Genomic DNA, 18,868 nt, shown 5'->3' with positions numbered 1-18,868 from the left:
ATTAATTTCTTGTGGCCATTACACCAAAGTGTATGTCATTTTGAAGGTAGCATATTTTAATTAAAAATAAGTTTGAGGAAACTTATTATATACCTAGCAGCAACACCACATATTACAGCTGCTCGCCTTTCCCTTGGTTAGTGGAAACTAAGTGAGATCATAACTATTTGCCAAAACTATTTGGAAAGTCTGGTACAGTGGAGCCCATGTCAATGCATGCTTGTTTTTTCCCCTCCACTCCCCCCGCCCCCAATATAACACTTTGCATCCCTGCTGTAATTCTATTTCCTTCATCCAGAACTTAAAACTAACCATTATGTATACCGAAGTGTACAAAGAGCTAACGGTGGTTGTTAGAATTAAAAGAATTAATAGCCTGATATCAAGTGCAAAAAAAGTCTGCAGTGAAAACATCTTAAATAATGCCCGTCAGGGCTGAGATGGAAGGAGAAAAAATGCTCAACAATCTGCTGTTAGTTTGCTGAACTGAAAAGGCATTACAACTGGTGCTGTTAATCCAGTCATTCTAAAAAGGGGCAAGGTATTAAAATGTAAAGGTTCCACACTGAACAGACTCTCACCCAATAAACTTGGTTAGAAATAGAAAGTCTACAGTTTGGGGGGAGAAAGAAGTGTTTAACTTTAAAAAGGATCTGTTATTCTACAGCATCTTTAGCAACCCAATTTAGATACACCATGCCTAGTCCAATATACTATATAGGAAAATATATCTGTAATTAAAGAGCAATATGTATTACTTCAATTACAAATAAGAAAGTACATTATTAGAACTTTTTAAACCAACAGATAAGTGCACAGACATTTGTTCTCCATAGCATTCCATATGAATAGCCAGTTAAGCACAGTAGTTACCATGCATCCAATAAATGCAGATCCAACATGAGAAAGTACTTTCAAACACTCAACTGAAGGGATAACAAAAAACTCAGACAAAAAGCTACTAAAAATCTAGCTAAAATCAAGGACAACAAAAATTTAAAGATAACTAACACACACCCTCAAGTTAATTTTCCCTATGATCTCAGGAGTGCATGAACTGTTGGCTTTAAAATGGTGGAGAGAGGTACCAATTCTGCTCATCATCATGTCAAGTTCCCATGTGTCTGCAAAAAAGGGCAGCTGAACAGGGAAGAAGTCAACAATGGAATATAGTGGGAAGAATGAATGAATAAAGATTTTGGCTATTTTTTTTTTAATTCAATGGTATTTTTAAAGCAAGAATACTAAAGCCTCTCACCTTGTATACATATTAACTGTTCTCTGCATCTGTGACTATGAAGAATGCGGGGGGGGTTATTTCAGTTTTGGAAAGGCAGCGTTACTGCTCACTGTTAGGAATACATATGTCTATCACCTCAAATGCGACTTTAGGCCAGTGATTTTCAACCAGGGTGCAATGGTACACTGAGATCCTTTCAAGGGTGCTGCAGGTGCCACACATAACTAGGTTTATAAACATAAGTCACAATATAAACCTACTGATTTCAAATAGAAATCCATAACTGCAGTCTTCCCAAGTTCTCTGCAACAGAAACAAAACTGCTCTATTATATTTCTGTAGTAAAAAAAAAAGTTAAAACAGAGATGGAATTTTCTAGGGGTGCCTGAAGTCTCAAAAGTTTGAGAACTATTGCTTTAATCAAATGAAGCCTGAACCTACAGACACAAAGCTATTGCTGCATCTAGTGCAAAGTCTGCCTGAACAGTGCATAAAAAAATCATGCCATGCTGGGCTCTAATGGTACATGAACCACCAAGAGCCTGCCTGCACCTGTTCTAGAGCACCTCCATTCACCAGCATCTACAAGTGTGCCAAGACACGCAACAGTGAGATTGCTCCAAGATTATCCTCAGTGGCTGCTTCCAAACAATCTGGAGATCAGTGCCTCAAGAGAAGGTTCACTGGCTTCACCAACCTGGGGCCATACATAAAGGCAAGGGCATGCCCTGGAACACGGAGTGCCCAAACCAGGATATACCAATGTTGTGGTGCAGCCAAATTCTGAAATACCCATTAATTGCGAATTTGGGTTCATCTCAAGTTTGGGTCACACCAAAACCATAACTAAAACGCATAACCCATGATTTATTTTCTTTTCTTTTTCAAATATAATCCCTCCCCACCCCCCAGGTTACTCTTTCATTTGCAAATGGAGTTGCTGTAGAATATTCAAATTCATAATTTTCAGAGATAATGCATTTGTGGTTTAAAATGCAAATAACCATGTTATGCAAGTTGTAGTGGAAAGACTAATTAATGAGAAAAGTAGCAGAAGTTTCCTTTCTTGCTAACCGATGTGCTTATACATGGCCCAAAACCATCCTTAATAAGTAGTATTATTTTACATACGTGCATTTTACACTGTAAAGGGAAGGCAGGGTACAATATAGCAGTTTTTAAACAATTAAGCTTTATACATTCCACCTCTGCCACTGCTTTGCAGCTCGATATCAGGCAAGCCAGCTTCAACTCTTGATTCCTGTATTTTAGAACTGGAGTAACAAAGCATATCCACTTTCTAAAGCAGTGCGCCATGCATGGATAGAAAGCACCTTTGAAAATATTAAATATTCTAGTCACATTTCTTTATGTTGAAGTGGTATGGGAGAAGATTAAAACCTAAATCAAGCAACTTCCAGCTAAAAGGCTAATCCAAAAGCACAAGAAATTTACAAGGTAAATATAAGAACCATGAGAAGAATCTTTTAGGTGTCTGGTTCCTCTGAATATAGTAAATGTCAAGGGAACCATTTTGCTATATACAAATGTAAGGAGAGGTCCAGATGTCTTACCTACTGAACTGTTTACAGACTACCCCACTGACATCATAATTACTTTCCTGGAAGTGGATGAAACATGGCTGATATCATATACTGTCCACAGGCCCTTAGAGGGTAAGGTATAAATATAACATCACAGCCATCACAAATTACACCTGTGTGTGCTCACAGCACTGTCAACATTTAAAAGACTTTGAACAGAAGCCTGCAAAAATTTGTTTCAGAGTAAAAAATTAACCATTAACAACAAGTAAATGGTACCAAGTCATTTAAATAAATACATAAATAATTATATGCACTGAATGCATGTGTAAAAGGCCTTTGGGGGGGGGTGTCAAAATACTGCTTTAAAAAAAAGAAAAACAACAACAACAACCTGTCCCCTAAATTCCGCATGTTCTCTATCTCGGGGACACATCAGATTTATACCATATATGTAGTTGGTTCTGTTTGTTTTAAAATCATGCCTTGCAAACAAATTGAGATTAAAGGAAAATAATTTGTTTCTGGTAATGTTTGTAAAATTAAACTAACCAAAGATTTTGAAAATGAGAGTCAGCTGAAAACAAAACTACAGAGAACTCAGCTACACTTTCCCATGACTTAAATTGTCACAGTAGTAAAAACTTTGGTGTGTAAAGCAAGCAGATAGAAATCTGAAAAACACCCAAAATGATCTCTTATCAAGGATTCCTTAACACACTTAAAAGATACCTCAAAGACAATATTTGCACCTCCAAATCTAAAAAAAATATAATGAAAACTAAGACATATCTTTACTGTATCTATTATTCAAAATTCTAAGAAAATAAGCAATTGAATGTAACATGGTGAACTATGAAGGCAACACAGACATACTTTTTGGAAAGAACTGTAAAATATATGTAGCATATTTCAATCTTGACTATTTAAAAATAGATTCAAGAACCAATTCTGCAAATATTAATGAATAATTTTCTTTGTAAGTAGTTGGTTTTGATACGGGATTACTTATTCTTGTGTTTGTGGAATGGTGTTAAGACACCAAACATATTAACAGAAAAAATATTAATTATGATTTTGCAGCACTGGCTTATTTCACAATATATTAATTTACGTCATTTTCACAGAAAATGGCAACTTTTTGCCTGCAACTCACCTTGTGGATAAAGATGAAGTAAAGTACACAAACTTCAATTATTTGTATGATTTAAGAATATCTGCAAAATCTGTGCTTCTACTAAGCAAAGTAAACTGTTTGCCTAAAATTAATCAGTTTAGACAAATAAATGCTCAGGCAATATCAATTAAAACATTTATAGGAAGTCATACAGGGTTCTCTTTTCATAAGGAGATTTATAGCACCTATGGGAGAAATCCTTGATGCCAAGATAAGTAAATTCTAGAGGGGTTTTTTCATTTGTTTAAATGCTTTATTAAAAACTTTTAAACAAAAGTCTCAAGAAAAGTTCCATTTTTAAAAAAAATTCAGATCATTTTTAAAAAGCATATAATATCGTAATATGAGACAAAATATAAAATATCGCTTAATTCTTGTACTTTATTCATGCCTACGGAGCTGAAAGACATGCTTGCACTGCATACTGATCACACAGCACAACTAACAAGGTTCTCCCTGTCACTTTCCAGCTAAAGGAACTCTTCTAATAAACCAGCAATGAAAGCCAACTTAAATGAATCTGTGATATTTGAATTTGACTGTTAAATGAATAAAGTTATTGTGCAGATCAACTCTGTAGAACCTGGATCTATACCACTTCCTTGTTAAAAATTAATACCTGTTAAAGAAATAGGCTGAATAAAAAAAAAAATTATAAAACGGTGAACTAAATTTTTTAAGACCTGCTTAAAGAACAAATTTATTAAATCAATAAATCCACCTGTGATTCAATTTATACCAATACTATATACATGGAAGCATTTTCTAAATGCTTACAGGTTAAAAGAACAGATTTACTGTACACCAAAGTTACATATTTAAAAGAGCTAACAGACTATATGTAAGAGTTGTCACCACCATAACAATACAGAACCTAGTTCATTGCACTATCTAACCACTAGAGGGAGACAAATGACCACATAAGACTCAGACTTGCAAGATCTAACCTTTGATGTGTATAGCCAGTTAAAACTGCAAAATCAGTTTCTAAGACTGAATGGCAGCCTAACTGTTATTACGGCTGAAACACTGACCACAACATGTTCCTTGTGCCAAGGCACAGAAATATTAAGTGTTGTAATAAAGGGCTAGGGTAAAGAATGCCACAGAGCCAGGGTCAATAAAGTAAGTTGAAGGCAAGCAAACAGCCAAAATAGGAAATAGCTTTTCTAGTTTTATTAACAGGTTACATCCAATTTCCTTTAGTTCAGATAAAATTAAATTTTAAAGAAAATAAAAAGGGTTCTAAATAGCAGTGATCTGCCCTCAACTATTAGAACTTGCAATCTCATATGAAAGGAGGGCAAATACAACAACAAATAAGAGGACTTAGTGGGGAACTGGTAGAAAAGCCTTTGTTATCTAAAAATTCTAAAAGCCCTTCCAATGAATATTATAGTTGAAAAATTCCCAAGTACAGAAGATACCATTTTACCTAATCATTTGGACACAGTAGCCAGTCACTATGTAAATCTGTACTGCTGTATAATAGCACACATTAAAATGCAATACAATTGTGCTATGTCAGCCAGTGTGCTATGGGTGATATTAATTACAAATTTTTAAACAGGGATTTGTGTAGGAAGAACCTGGTATAATTTGGAGCTATTTCCAATGATACAGGGTAGGGCAGGGGTGGGCAAAATATGGCCCGTGGGCTGGATGTGGCCTGCAGGGCCCCTAAAAAATATTTGGAAAATTAATATTTCTCTGCCCTTGGTCCCTGTCAAAAATAACAGGAAACAAGGGCAGTAGGACACAGGGGAAGCCCAGCAGGCTCCAACAACAGCAGGGCCCGCCCGACCCTGCCTCCCAGCCAGAAGCCCCTTCCAGGGCTTCTGGGCTGAGAGCATGTGGCTGCCCCAGCACAGGAAGCTAAGGTACCTGGGGGGTGGGACCCTGGGCAGGGAAGGAGCGGGGGGGGGCGGGGGGAAGCAGCCCCTCCCCACCCAAACCTGGTGCCCCGCACTGCAGCTGCTTGCAGCCCGCGTGGGGCTACATGTGCCTGCTCTGGACAGCTCTATACGGGCTGCGAGCACCTGCAGAGCAGGACACCAGGCGTGGGGCAAAGAAGGGGCTGCTTCCTCCCCACACACAGCTTCTCCCTGGGCTCCTTCCCTGCACGGAGAAAAGTGGCCTCTCCCCCACCCTGTGGCCAGCTGCAGGTGCAGCAGGCGCTCACAGGCCATGCAGGGCTGTCTGGAGCAGGCACAGACAGCACCAGGCAGGCTGCGAGCGGCTGCAGCGCAGGGCGCCAGGCATGGGGCAGGGAGGGGCTGCTTTCTCCCCCTGCCCCCGCACTCAGTACCACCTTGTAACCCGGCCCCAGTGCCGTGCTGGCAGTGGGGCAGGTTACAAGCTGGTGCTGAGCACAGGGAAGAGTGGTCCCTTGCCTGCCCCATGCCCGGCACCCCGTGCTGCTCCTGCTCACAGCCAGCCTGGGGCTGCCTGTGCCTTCTCTGGACAGCCCCACATGGGCTGCGAGTGGCTGCAATGTGGGGCGCTGGCCATGGGGCAGGAGAGGGGACACTTTTCCCCAAGCTCAGCACCAGCTTCCCTGTGCACTGCCCCCGCTTGTACCATGGGGCTGGGGGGCACAGGGTGTGAGCAGACGGGGAGCCAGTGGGAGCACAGGGCCTGCACCAGTGTCCCAGGGCCAGCGCCGGCAGGGCCCAGAACAGGGTGGCAGGAGCATGGGGTCCCAGCTAGCAGGGGCTCTATGGAGCCAGACCAGCTCCCCCGTCCCTGCTGGTACAGCCCAGTCCACCTCCACAGATCCCTGCTGGCCTTCACCCCACCTTGGGCCCCACCGATGCTGGCCCTGGGACACTGGTCCCAAGACATTGGTCCCAAGATGGTGACCAGGGGCCCGGGCACCTGTCAAGGGGCAGGGCTACCCATGCAGCCCTCGACAGCCTGCCAAAACTGGGTAAGTGGCCCTCCGCTCATAATAATTGCCCGCCCCTGGGGTAGGGCATACCCCTGAAGACCAGATGTAACCACAAACCTTTACTTTCTATGCAACCAACTTCATGCCACTGATTAAGCCCACGGACAGCTATGCTGGCATGAGAGAGAATGCAGAGGCTACACATTGTTCCACAACAGACACCAAGTATTTCTGGCAAGATTCTCACACACAGGAATTCTCTTACTGTGCTCTTACTCAAGCGGCCTCCGAAAATCCAAATCTCTCCCTATGCTGACAATTTGGAAAATACTGCAGTATTGGAACTTATTAAGATAACCACTTGTGAGAAGGAAAAGAAAAACATCCGAATCCTACTACATCGCCCTTACTTTTTTAATGCAAGACGCATGCTTAATAAAAACAGAGCACTATTGACTTTTCAAAATTTATACAAACACTAAGGAAAGTACACTAGAATGTCTTTTATTATGCCAACGATAAACATAAGCGCAGAGATACAACAGAAAGACACATGCTTAATGAATGACAAGGGATAGCAAGAACCAAGTCATTAGTTACATTATTTCAAGAACTACTCGTGCAATACCTATTGAAAATACTTCCACAGCCAATTTGTGCCGTCTCAGAAGGTAACAAGTTAAGATTGGGCATTGAACATTACAATAGCTTTCTGAAATACACTGCACTAATATTTCCAATAATGCAAAGTAGTATGAAAAATGAGTCTCACGACAATGTACACAAATAGAATTTGGAAACATGCAACTGTAACTTGGGAAAATGTTAATAGGGTGAGCTTTCCTTTTCTCAAGAATCTTAAGCTTAGCATAACACATTACCATAAGCACAAAGCATACATCACAACATTTCGATAACTGAATTTATGTAAAATGCATATACTTTGTTTTATCTTTCTGTAGCAATGTAAGTGAAAAAATGGCAGATTTTATGTTGAAACCTACTAAATTATAAAGCACTGGTGAAAATACTACTTAGAAATACTAAAGTTAAATAAATTTTATACAAATGTAAAGAAGATTCAAATCTGGCTTTAAAGAAACAAAAAGAAAACCACCTAATCTTTAAGGTATCACATGAGGCTAAAAGCAATAAAATGTTTCAGCAACTCTAAGAACAACTCTACAGCTTCACGCCTGGCAAATATTTGTTTCCACTAAAAATCTGGATAGGAAAGGCCTTTTTTAATTATTAATTCTAAAACTAACAGTAGCATAGAATATGCAGACTTTTGGTTTGCTAAGTATGAGTTTCCTAAAGCAATTAGGAATAGCTGTCTGAAGTAAGAGATATACACACAAACAAGCCCTTTTCAAAATTAGGGATATCTAAACCTTCATAGTACCAAGAACATGTACATGTCCTTATAGTCAATTTGTCAGTGGAAAAAAATATATATAAATCTTCCTTTAGGCCTGGTTAACTTGTTTTGCATAGGATCTTCCAGATAAACAGCTTCTTACAAGCCTACTAAGAGACAGACAGGGGAATTAATAGGGCATAGAAAAAAAGAGGATTTCAAGTTAAAGAATTCATGAGGGAAAGATGCAAGAAATCTGATCAAGAGAGTAAGGGTTTTAGAAAAGGAAAGCTCACCCACTGCAATAAGACTGGATAGAGATATAAGGTTGTATTTGACTGAAGTAAACAGGGAAAAGGAACAGACATGGCATGTGAGGAAGGATGGTACTGTCTTTTACAAATGTATAAAGTCTAAAAAGGGATTATGTCATTTAAACAATGAAATAATGGGAAAATCTTCTCATCATAAAGACACTCTTGAGGAGTAATTCAAGGAAATGTGAATCTTTTTTATGTCACTTCTGTCTGAAATTTAGGCTGCTATAGGTAAACCGCCTTCATTATTTAGACAGTAATGTTAGAGAAAAATATTTAAATGTTTTATCAGTATATTTACAATTAAATCTGACGCTGCTTCATGTCCAGTTCCAGCAACACAAATTCCTGCAACATGCTGCAAGTTCAGGCACAGTCCTATCTGCACTAGTTGAATATTATGTGCTACTCATTTAATAAAAAGTAATTATGTGACTTTTTAGATATTCACATCGAGACTTTCCGGAGGTCAGTGAAAGCTGCTGGTGCTCAGCACTTTTGAAGGTCATGCTTCTTACTGAGATGGCTAACTATGGATTCAACTTAACTTTAAGGTCCAATTTTCAAAAACCACATTTAAAAGTATAAAATAAAAACACACAGAAATTGTGACAGTCTGCAGGAGTTGAAAGGAATACCAGAAAAGGAAAACAGCATCTGTTGGGAGGCTTCATCACGACCAGAAGTGAGAGAAGGGTGCTATTAAGAATTCTGAACAGAGACAGGGAAGAGAGACACAAAGAAAAGCAGCTTGAAGCATACTCCATCCACTACCAAGATTATTCCCTAGAACCATAAGAAGAAAGGGACTCCTCTGAACCCCTCTAATGAGCAAGGACGATACATTATCTCCTGCTTCCAGGGCTTCTTTATGAAGCTAAGAGAAGAAACTCGAAGAGGAATCAACATAGGCTCTCTTCCAACTCTGCCTCTCTGGAGAAAGGGAGAAAGCATACAAGGAGTAATGTGAACACTGGGGGTCTTTCCTAAGACTCTCTACAGCACTGGTTCTGAACCTTTTTAGACACAAGGCACCCCCTGGAAAACACCAGCTCTCAGTTTTCACTTGTTTTTTGACTACAGAAAAATACATCAATTCTTTTGTTGCAAAGAACTCAGAAAGATCTCAACAGATTAAAATGTTTTCAATACTGTGACTTCCTATTTGAAATCTCAGAGTTTGTCTTGTGAATTACATTTGTGCCCCTAAACATGATAAGGCTGCATGGCATCCCACATCACCCTCAAAAGGATCTCAAAGCATTCCAGAGGTGCTTAAGAATCACTGCTCTAGAAGGTGAAATGAGAAATAATTCAAGATAAGGAATTAAATGCTCTCTGCAGCATTAAAGCAACAAGGAGCTGAAGTTTATGGATGCCATAGTTGGATACCATAGTTTCCCCAGCACCTATTTATGGGTCCAGACACCATGACAACCTACTGGCGAGGACCAGCTTCTCTTCTCCAATTCCCAAACTTCTCTCTAGGGCTGAGAAGCACCAAAGTTTCCACAAGGGAAGTGTGAAAGCTTGGCCTGTTCCTTCAGTCCTCCAAAATGCTATGTGGTGAAGCGACAATAAAGCTAGTATTTCCTTCAGCTACTCAATGTATGCAAGAGCTCAGAAACAATGGGGTTTGTCTGGCTAACAATGGAAACCCTCATAAATTTGGGAAAGATCAATCCCCCTTTCGACTATCTGTTTCCACCATAGAAAACAGCATCACTCAACATGGCAGACAACACTCAACTAGACGTGTGGGAAAAAACCGCTTTAGGCAACCACTTAAGTGGTGAGGTACAGTCCACCAGTTCTGACCATCTGACAAGAGAGATCAGGGCTCCTGCGTATTTTCCTCAGTGCCTAATCAAGACCCATACATTTCCCTGCTCTTTGTGAAAGCAGTATACAGAAGCACAGCACAGAAAAACCACAACTTTCTTAAAAGAAAGGAAAAAGAGGTTTTGACACACTTAGACATGCAGTTGACACATGTATGTGTATAAATGCCCTATCGGAGCAGAGAAATGTATGCGTATCTGACCACTGACAGACAAACCTGCATATTTCTTTAAAAACAATCCATCTACTTTAGGGTAAAACTACCAGCACATACCACATTCACATGTACATCGCTTTGTTGCATGCAATACAGCTATAAACACACTCCATTTATTCTACATTTTGGATGTCAAAATTGTTTTATGTGGTTTTATAAAAGACAGGTGAATTAATGGATTGCTTAGGTTTATTACCTGCTTCCTTCAAAAAAATGTCCAGCCACACTGACTTGCTTATTTAACTAATCTTGTTGTAAACCACAGAAAAAAAAAATACAAGACAGTTATTCCTATTAAACTGAGTACAGTGCAACTGTTGTCCAAAAATAATTTAAAGTCATCCTTTAACTCCTTGCATAATGTTCTTAAATCAAAGATAACTCACATATTAGACTCCACTTGTAAGTATGATTATATCCCAGCACTGAATTAAATCTTTAGAAAAACAGCACCTTTGGGTTTGAAAATATTTGACAGAAAGCACAACACATTACTATTTCAGTAAGTTCTCTGCTTAAGAAGAAAATTGTGTTGTTTTAACTAATTTGAAACCTGAATACACGAGTTGCTCAGATGTGTATATCATCTGTAATACTGAAGAAAACAAATGATATTGGAGACACAATAAAAGGTTATAGTGGAGAAATTAACAGAACGCTAGCACAGTGGAAACTGAACAGATGTGGAAAGCGGAAGTGAAAACAAAAATTAGAAAAACATTTCTTATCTAATCCTACTTCTGATGGGACCCAGCCTCACTCTCCAATCAAGGGAGTTGAGCTTTTTCTACTTCTAATACTTAGCACAGGCCTCTTCTGCTGGAAAAAAAAAAAAGCTCGTCTAAACTAAACCATAAACCAAAACCTGGAGAGAAGGAGGAATGAATAGTTATGGGATTATTACACACAATGGAAGTTTTGCCGTTGAACTAAATTAGAACAGGGTTTTACCCATGTTTTAATAATGACAGGTGAGCAAAGGTTAGAAGAAAAGAAAAAAACCAAACCCCCCCCCCAAAAAACAAAAAAAGCCCAACCCTTTTGAAGCAAACCCTATTCTGTGCACTTTTTCACAGGTTAACCCTATCCATTCTGCCCAACTAAAGCTTCCAGTAAAATCCTGTTTGACAAGTGTTTTTTTTTTAAAACTTTATGGGACTGGTGTGGATTGCGCTCTTCAATACTGGCTCAATTATTTACTTGACATACTTCAAATACAAGAGTTAGATATTTTTATGGGGTCAACTGGCACAACAGAAGACAAAAAAAAGAAGTTAGTAAGTTCTAACGAAGTAGACATTTAGAAGAATAAAAAGTTTAGAGGCAGTTATAGATGCAATTATGCACACAATTAAAAATTTGCATGAGCGCACATTCCTATATATTTGCATGTGCTTGTGTGTATATAATTTGTGTGCACAAACACAAAACCTGCATGCAATTTCCACTCAAAACAAATGGAAACAAAGTTAATACCCATCTCCTCTTTTACCTCCTTGTGGAAGATTGCTCCACACAGTACATTTTCCAGAGCAACTTAAGAACATGTGCTCTTGTCCTTTTTTTTTTTTATGAAGTCCACTTCATAAATCTACTACATCACACCAGTATAAAAAAAAAAAAAAATCAGTTTAGAACTCCAATTCATTCAAGGTATAAGTTATACTGCCTTTCCCACTTAGTGGCTTTTATTACACAAAACAAAAAATCCCCTCAAGTTCATATGCCACACACAGGTGTATTATTTATCACAGGTACGGACAAATGTACCTTTTAACTTTTGAAAAAGGGAGGGGGAACTGCCATCAGCTGTTATGATTCATCCAGTACATCTGCAAGATCTCCAGCAATAAAAGTTAGTTAAATCATTCTACCTTTGACCCCAAATGAAACAACCACAATATAGCTGTTATATCTGTACATCCTACCTTGATAGCAATATAATTGTTAAGTCTGTCTATGCCCCATAAAAAGAAATGCCCCATGGATTTCTTTAAATCCATCTCTGTTTCAATACATCTTCCCCTTAGCCTGGATAAGTACAAGACAATAAATCTAATCTCCACATTATTTTTAAAGCATCTTCTGCAATGAGCCCTGCATTAAAGGGACTGCTAGACATCACAAGTTTTTTTTTGAATGCCTCTGTTCTGCTTCATAATTTTATAACACATAATTCAAGTTCTTCAAATAATGCCAGTAATATACATATAAAACAAGGAAATGGATTTTGGAGTGTGTGTTTCTTGCCCTCTTTGCCATCTACTTCTTAGGCCTGCAGGCAAACAGCATTCCCTCCTCAATGTTCATAATCCATCTGAATTTGCACAATCAGAAAATTCAATGCCTTTATTTCCTTTAATCATTAACAGAAGTGCTGAATATATATATTTTTAATTACCATCTCTGTGGCATCACACTTAACACTTGAACGGGAAATTACGGAACAAGAAATCATCCAGATGGACGGCCCTGGTTTAGAGTAACTGGTGGCCCTGAGGCCACATGCAGCCCACAAGGGATTAAAATTTGCTGCCCCTGGGTTCCCGCACAGCCACTGCTTCCCCTACTGCTCTGACTGAAGCAACAGCCAACCAAGGTCTCCAGGTTACCCCTCCCTCATCAGGCTTCCACTTCCTGCTCCCACCCCAGCAAGCAGGCTGGCACTGCATGGCCCACGGCTCTCACGCAATACAGTGTAGCAGGGGAGCCCACAGTTGGGGAAGCTGGGGAACCCACACAGCACACAGTGCTGGTACAACTCACAGGGCATGCAATCTGTAACCCCTTAGAACAGTGATTCTCAACCAGGATGCCACAGCACCCTAGGGTGCTCTGAGAGCCTTTTAAGGATTTTTTGGAATGCCACACAATATTAGCACTGTTACGCATACAAACATGACTTGTGTGATAAACCCAGAGATATCAAATAAGAACCCATAGTGGTAAAAACATTTTGACCTGTTGTGGTCTGTGTTCTTTGCAAGAGAATTGCAAAGAACACAGACCACAACAGGTCAAAACTAAGAACTGGCAAGTTCTGAGGGGTGTCTCAAGACTATCCAAGGGTGCCTTGAGTCTAAAAAGGTTGAGAACCCCTGGCTTAGTAGTTGGACAGCCCTGGTCTAAACCAAGACTATGGATTATTATCTTATTACCTGGATTAACTCTTATAACCCCCTCAAATAGGTGAAGTGCTGCCAGTGGGGAGGCACAACTCTGCACCACCACTGCAGCTGCCGGGTACTGGCCCAGCCTCATGCCTACACCCCACCATAAGCACAGAAATGGGTGGGGGGTGATGACGGGATGTGCCCCACACTGCATTGCCAATGGTCCCGCAGCACGTCAACTGCTTTGTTTTTCTCTGTCTTACGCACCTTGCCTCTCTCAGTGGTCCTCCTCCTTTTTTTCCTTCCCTCTTCCCTGCCATTTGTATTCTAATCACTGCGTTCTATTTAGTAGCTCTGCTTTCTGCAGTCCTTTCACAGCATCTGATGAAGCAAGCCCACTGCTTATGAAAGCCTGTGCTATACATCTGTGATTTAGTTGGTCTTTAATAGCAGCGCTTAATATTTTTTCCTGGAAGGCCAGATGGTCAGTGCCCAGTCCATCTGCAGGCCAGATCTGGCTAGTAGCTCTGATTTGGCACCCAGGGTAAGCATGGTGGGGCTCCATCCAGCAGTGTGGAGAGGGGCAGGAGGCAGCCTAGCCCCAATCTGACTGCACGGGGAGAAGAGAGCATAGGAATTTGGCAGCAGCAGAGGATGGCAGTATTAAATGGCGACTGCTGCCACACCACCAAATTTCCTGACCCACAGGGAGCCCCAGAGCCATATTTGCTCTGTAAGATTTGGGCCACGCATTTGGGCTGCAGGTCTATAAAATGCAAATCTATCTTGCCTTTTAAAGCTACCCCCAATTCAATGCATTGTCTTCATTACATTTTTTGTACAGTCTTCCATATTTTCAGTCCACATATATATTCAAAACCAAATTTGGATGAGAAATTCTTTTCAGATATTTTACTGAAGTACCTTGATACCACAGTAGTCAACATATAAACAGATACCTAGTGCATATGATTTTATCCATTAAGTTCTCATCCTGCAACCATGTAATCATGCCCTTTAAGAATATGAAATCAGTGGGATTATTTAAATGGTCTACATACATGCTTGAAGTTCATGACATGTGTAAGCATTCAAATGACCACTATTTTCCACTTTCCAGCTCATCCTCTAAAGAGTTATTTATCTGTTACATTTTTTAACAAAAGCTTAAGTTAGATTCACTGGACAATAGTTGACAGATTGCAGCTTTTTCCATAATTCAAAATTGGTAAATTTTTATCCTCTGAACCTTTTGTGCCTGTCCATTTTAGCATGACTTTTCTAAAGTAAATTGCAATTTTTAAGCAAAATCATGAGTAGAATCTCTCCAGACTACTGAATGTATACCATTCAGAACTGTTCACCTGTGCATTAACATTTCATAGTTTCTAGGGTTGGAAGGGACCTGAGCAGATCATCTAGTCCGACCCCCTGCCATGGCAGGAAAGAGTACTGGGGTCAAACGACCCCAGCAAGGTGTTCATCTAACCTCCTCTTAAAAACCCCCAGGGTAGGAGCCTGCACCAACTTCTCTTGGAAGCTGGTTCCAGCAATGCTATGAACTACTTTTTTCTACCATGAAATTATATCGCTGCTTCAAAGTCATCTATATTATGTTTATTTTCCCCAAAATAATAAAAAGCAATATATTTTAATAACTGGTTAGGACTCTCCTGAGAATATGTTATTTCCTCCCAAATACACGTGAAGATGTACTTGTACTCCTAATTAAATTAATTAGCTCATCTGCTACTTGCATATTTCCTTGGTAAAGCTGGCCTAAACACACTTTTAATTTTTAAGTTTTCTCTGCTATTCCTAATTTAATATCAGTGTATTTTATTCTTAGATCTGACAAGTCCATCAGGAAAGCCACCTCAACAACTTTTCATTCCTTCAATTTTTTTGCAACAGTACTGCCTGCTGAGACTTGAAGTTTCTTAATGACCAAAAGTTTGATTTCCTCAAACCTTCTACTGCTATGTCCTATGAACTTATTTCTTAGAATGAATTACCTGAGAATATTTCCTTCATATATTATAGTAACACAAGCAAACTTTAAATTATCAACTAGTTTTCCCAGTCTGAACTCTACAATTAAATGTTAAACATCTGGTAACAATTGTTATTGATTATCCTGTCAAGCCTGGTACAAAAAACCTGAAGTATTTTAACCATTTTACAACATAAAAGGAATAGTGGCAGAAGGTTAATAGGAACTGACCTATTCTAGTGTAAATGTCTATCCAACTGCTGAAGTTTTTTGATAGTCGATTTTCACTCAATTTAATTGGTTCTTGAAAAAAAGTGGATAACAGGCATTATTCGTCAGCTTTAATCAGTTATACAACTTACCTTTTGCTCTGTCTGCAGTTGGTCACATCTCTGCTTTTCATGGTTAAGTTCTTTTTCCAGTCTTTCAACTTGATCTCTCAGTTGTGTTGTTTCTTTTTCCAGAGAAGCAGTTATCTTTAACAACTCTTCTTTTTCTTTCATTGTTTTTTCGATTTTAAACTATAAACACAGAAGAAGCATGTTCTAGCAGTTGTTTTCCCCCTCATAATTCCTATCAAGCAACTACAAATAACTATAATTCCTTTCCATTATGTCAGGCAAACAAGGGCATAACGAGCACAAGTAAAAAAAAAAAAAAAAATGTGAGCATTCTTTGTTACCTCAGCTCAGCATCTTCTCTTCCCTAAGTTTTTGAAATTCAGAAGCATCAGCTTAATTCAAATTAATATTCAATCACATTTTTAACTTGTATTTTAATTGTATTTTGCTGTATTTACCCTTGAGTTTCTGTGAAATTTCCTCTACCCTTGGTGAAGAACCATTGCTCTTTATGCAAAGTTAACAACAGTTGAGGAGTTAAAATCTATCTAGCAGCATTCTTACGATTTCTCTAAAAGAAAATTCCACAAAATCCTAAAAGTACATACAACCAAAAAGAAGGAGATGGTGAAACACAGAAAAAAATTACAAGTAAAAATATTCTCTCTCTACCATCTTGGAAGCGTATTGGATCAGAATGGCAATTTCTCCACCACACAGCAAACAAGGCACAGAAGGTTAGGTTAGACAGGGATTCTTCATTGTATACCTTTTCCCCCAGCCTTTGAAATCCCTAAGCTACCAAGCATATTTGTCTGCATGTGAGTGTGTATATACTAAAATATAAGATGACCTGAATACAAGACAAACCCCAACCCAAAAATTCAATTTTATATAAGGAAAAATTATAAATTTGTTAGAATTTTCCAGGTACAGAATCTAAATACAGCAAAAGCTGTGTTATCCAGCACTTTATCAGCTGGAAAGCTCCACTAACCAGCATCCAAGGGACATGGCAAAAGCGAAACCGGAAGTCCCACTTCCAGTTTCACCACTGTGAGCCGAGTTCTTTTTCATTGCTTCTTTGGCCCACGGCCTGGGGCAAAGCAGCCTGAGGAGGGCAAAGCATCCTGCGTGGGGTCCCCCTTCCCTGTCCCCCGGCACACTGGCCCTGAATATAAAATGACAGGCTTTTTCCCCCATGCTGATTGGGAGGAGTGGGGGAAGCCTTGAGCTTTGTCTTGTATTTGAGAAAATATGGTAAGTAAGGACTAGACATCTGAAGGTAAGTCAGAAACAAAAGCGCAGGAAGATGCCATATAGTTTTTAAGACACACACACACACACACTGTACTTTTCAACCTATAAAAGTAGGGACAAGTAAAATGTGTTAAACATTCATCAGCATAACTTCATTATAACAAACAAATCTATCTATTTAGTGGTTGTAAAGCAGAGGATAACAGAACACTACTTGAAGAAAATAAGACTCCTACTTATCTGCCAGGCATTTGAAATTTGATTTTCAGGCTATGCAACTGCACAAATACTGACATCCTTTTTATTTCTTCTGCTTTATGGTTGGAGCACTTGCACATGGAATAGAGATATATTTTCAAAAAACGTGACAACGAATACTTTAGATCATGTATTCATTTGGAATGTAAGGAGAGGAAATAAGGGGGCAACAATCTATGTACTTTTTAATAGCATGCTCTCTGCCATGCTGACCCCATGACGCACAAGGTTGAAGGTCCAATGTTTCTGAGAGACTTTAAGAGCATAATTTGTACCTTGTGATGCTTATGAAATTTTCTGTATTTACTTTAAAAGCATCTTCTGCAATGAATGAGTCCTGCACTAAAGACTGCTAAGCATCCTTTTTTGTTTTGTTTTTAAACATTCTCTGTTCAGCTTCATAATTTTATAAAGAGTAATTCAGGTTCTTCAGAAAAAGCTGGAACTAAACATAAAACAAAGATATATATAGTATTTTAGAATGTTTGTTGAAGCAAACCTCAAGAAGTCCAGCTTTAGTGGTCACCACCAACATATCAGAATTTCCTTCATCTTCCATGGTTAGCAATTCTTCAATAGGGGAAGAGGTTCGAAACTGAAAAGGAGTGCTTGCTCCACGGATCTCACCCTTATGGGTTACATAACAGAACTGGTAAAATTCTCCATCATCATTTGGTAGATAATATCCTTAAAGGGAGAAAAAAAACACATTTAAGAAGCAGAACATGGAAAAACATTTAAAAGAAACACAGTATGTGAATACACTTATGAATGTTCCTTTTGTACAATAATCTTTACAACGTACGTGTGCTAGTTTCAACTGCAGTAAGACCAACTGAATTATTAATTCATGTCTGATACCTTTGTTATGCACAAGACTGAAGGTTCATGTTTCTGAATATACCAGAAGTGATTTAAACTGATTTATACACAGCATTTTGTATCCTGTGACACTTACAAAATAATCTATACATTTGTATTATTAAAAGATGCCTCAAATGGCTTAAAAATACACATGTTAAGATTACTTGGGTAGTACAGTCATCATCTCTGGAAGTTTGTGTGTGTATGTTAGAAAAACCTTAGCTGGGATGGTTTAGTCAGGGATGATCCTGCCTGAGCAGAGAGCTGGAACGGTTTCATAGTTTGTAAGGTCAGAAGGGACCTGAGCAGATCATCAAGTCTGATCCCCTGTCTAGGCAGGAAAAAGTACTGGGGTCAAATGACCCCAGCAAGGTGTTTGTCTAGCCTTGTCTTAAAGACCCCCAGAGTAGGAGCCAGCACCACTTTGCTTGGAAGTTAGTTCCAGCTCCTAG

The 18,868-nt window shown here is 39.2% G+C and overlaps 1 protein-coding gene across 3 annotated transcripts in view; it reads right to left on the bottom strand.

The window, feature by feature from the left end:
- The window catches only part of TAX1BP1 (Tax1 binding protein 1), a 106,397-nt gene that overhangs the window by 50,513 nt on the left and 37,016 nt on the right, over positions 1–18,868 (bottom strand). For all 3 annotated transcript variants that reach the window (XM_019508637.1, XM_019508635.1, XM_019508636.1), the window contains 2 exons: positions 18,052–18,239; positions 16,056–16,214 (listed from right to left, as the gene is read on the bottom strand). In XM_019508637.1, coding sequence (XP_019364182.1) covers positions 16,056–16,214; positions 18,052–18,239 — 347 coding nt within the window. The remainder of the gene's footprint in view (positions 1–16,055; positions 16,215–18,051; positions 18,240–18,868) is intronic.

The sequence above is a fragment of the Gavialis gangeticus genome, unplaced genomic scaffold, assembly GCF_001723915.1.
Source record: "Gavialis gangeticus isolate Ggan-Ray unplaced genomic scaffold, GavGan_comp1, whole genome shotgun sequence".
Lineage (NCBI taxonomy): Eukaryota > Metazoa > Chordata > Crocodylia > Gavialidae > Gavialis > Gavialis gangeticus.
Note: the sequence above shows the minus strand (reverse complement) of the source record. Positions and strands in the feature narration are given on the sequence as shown.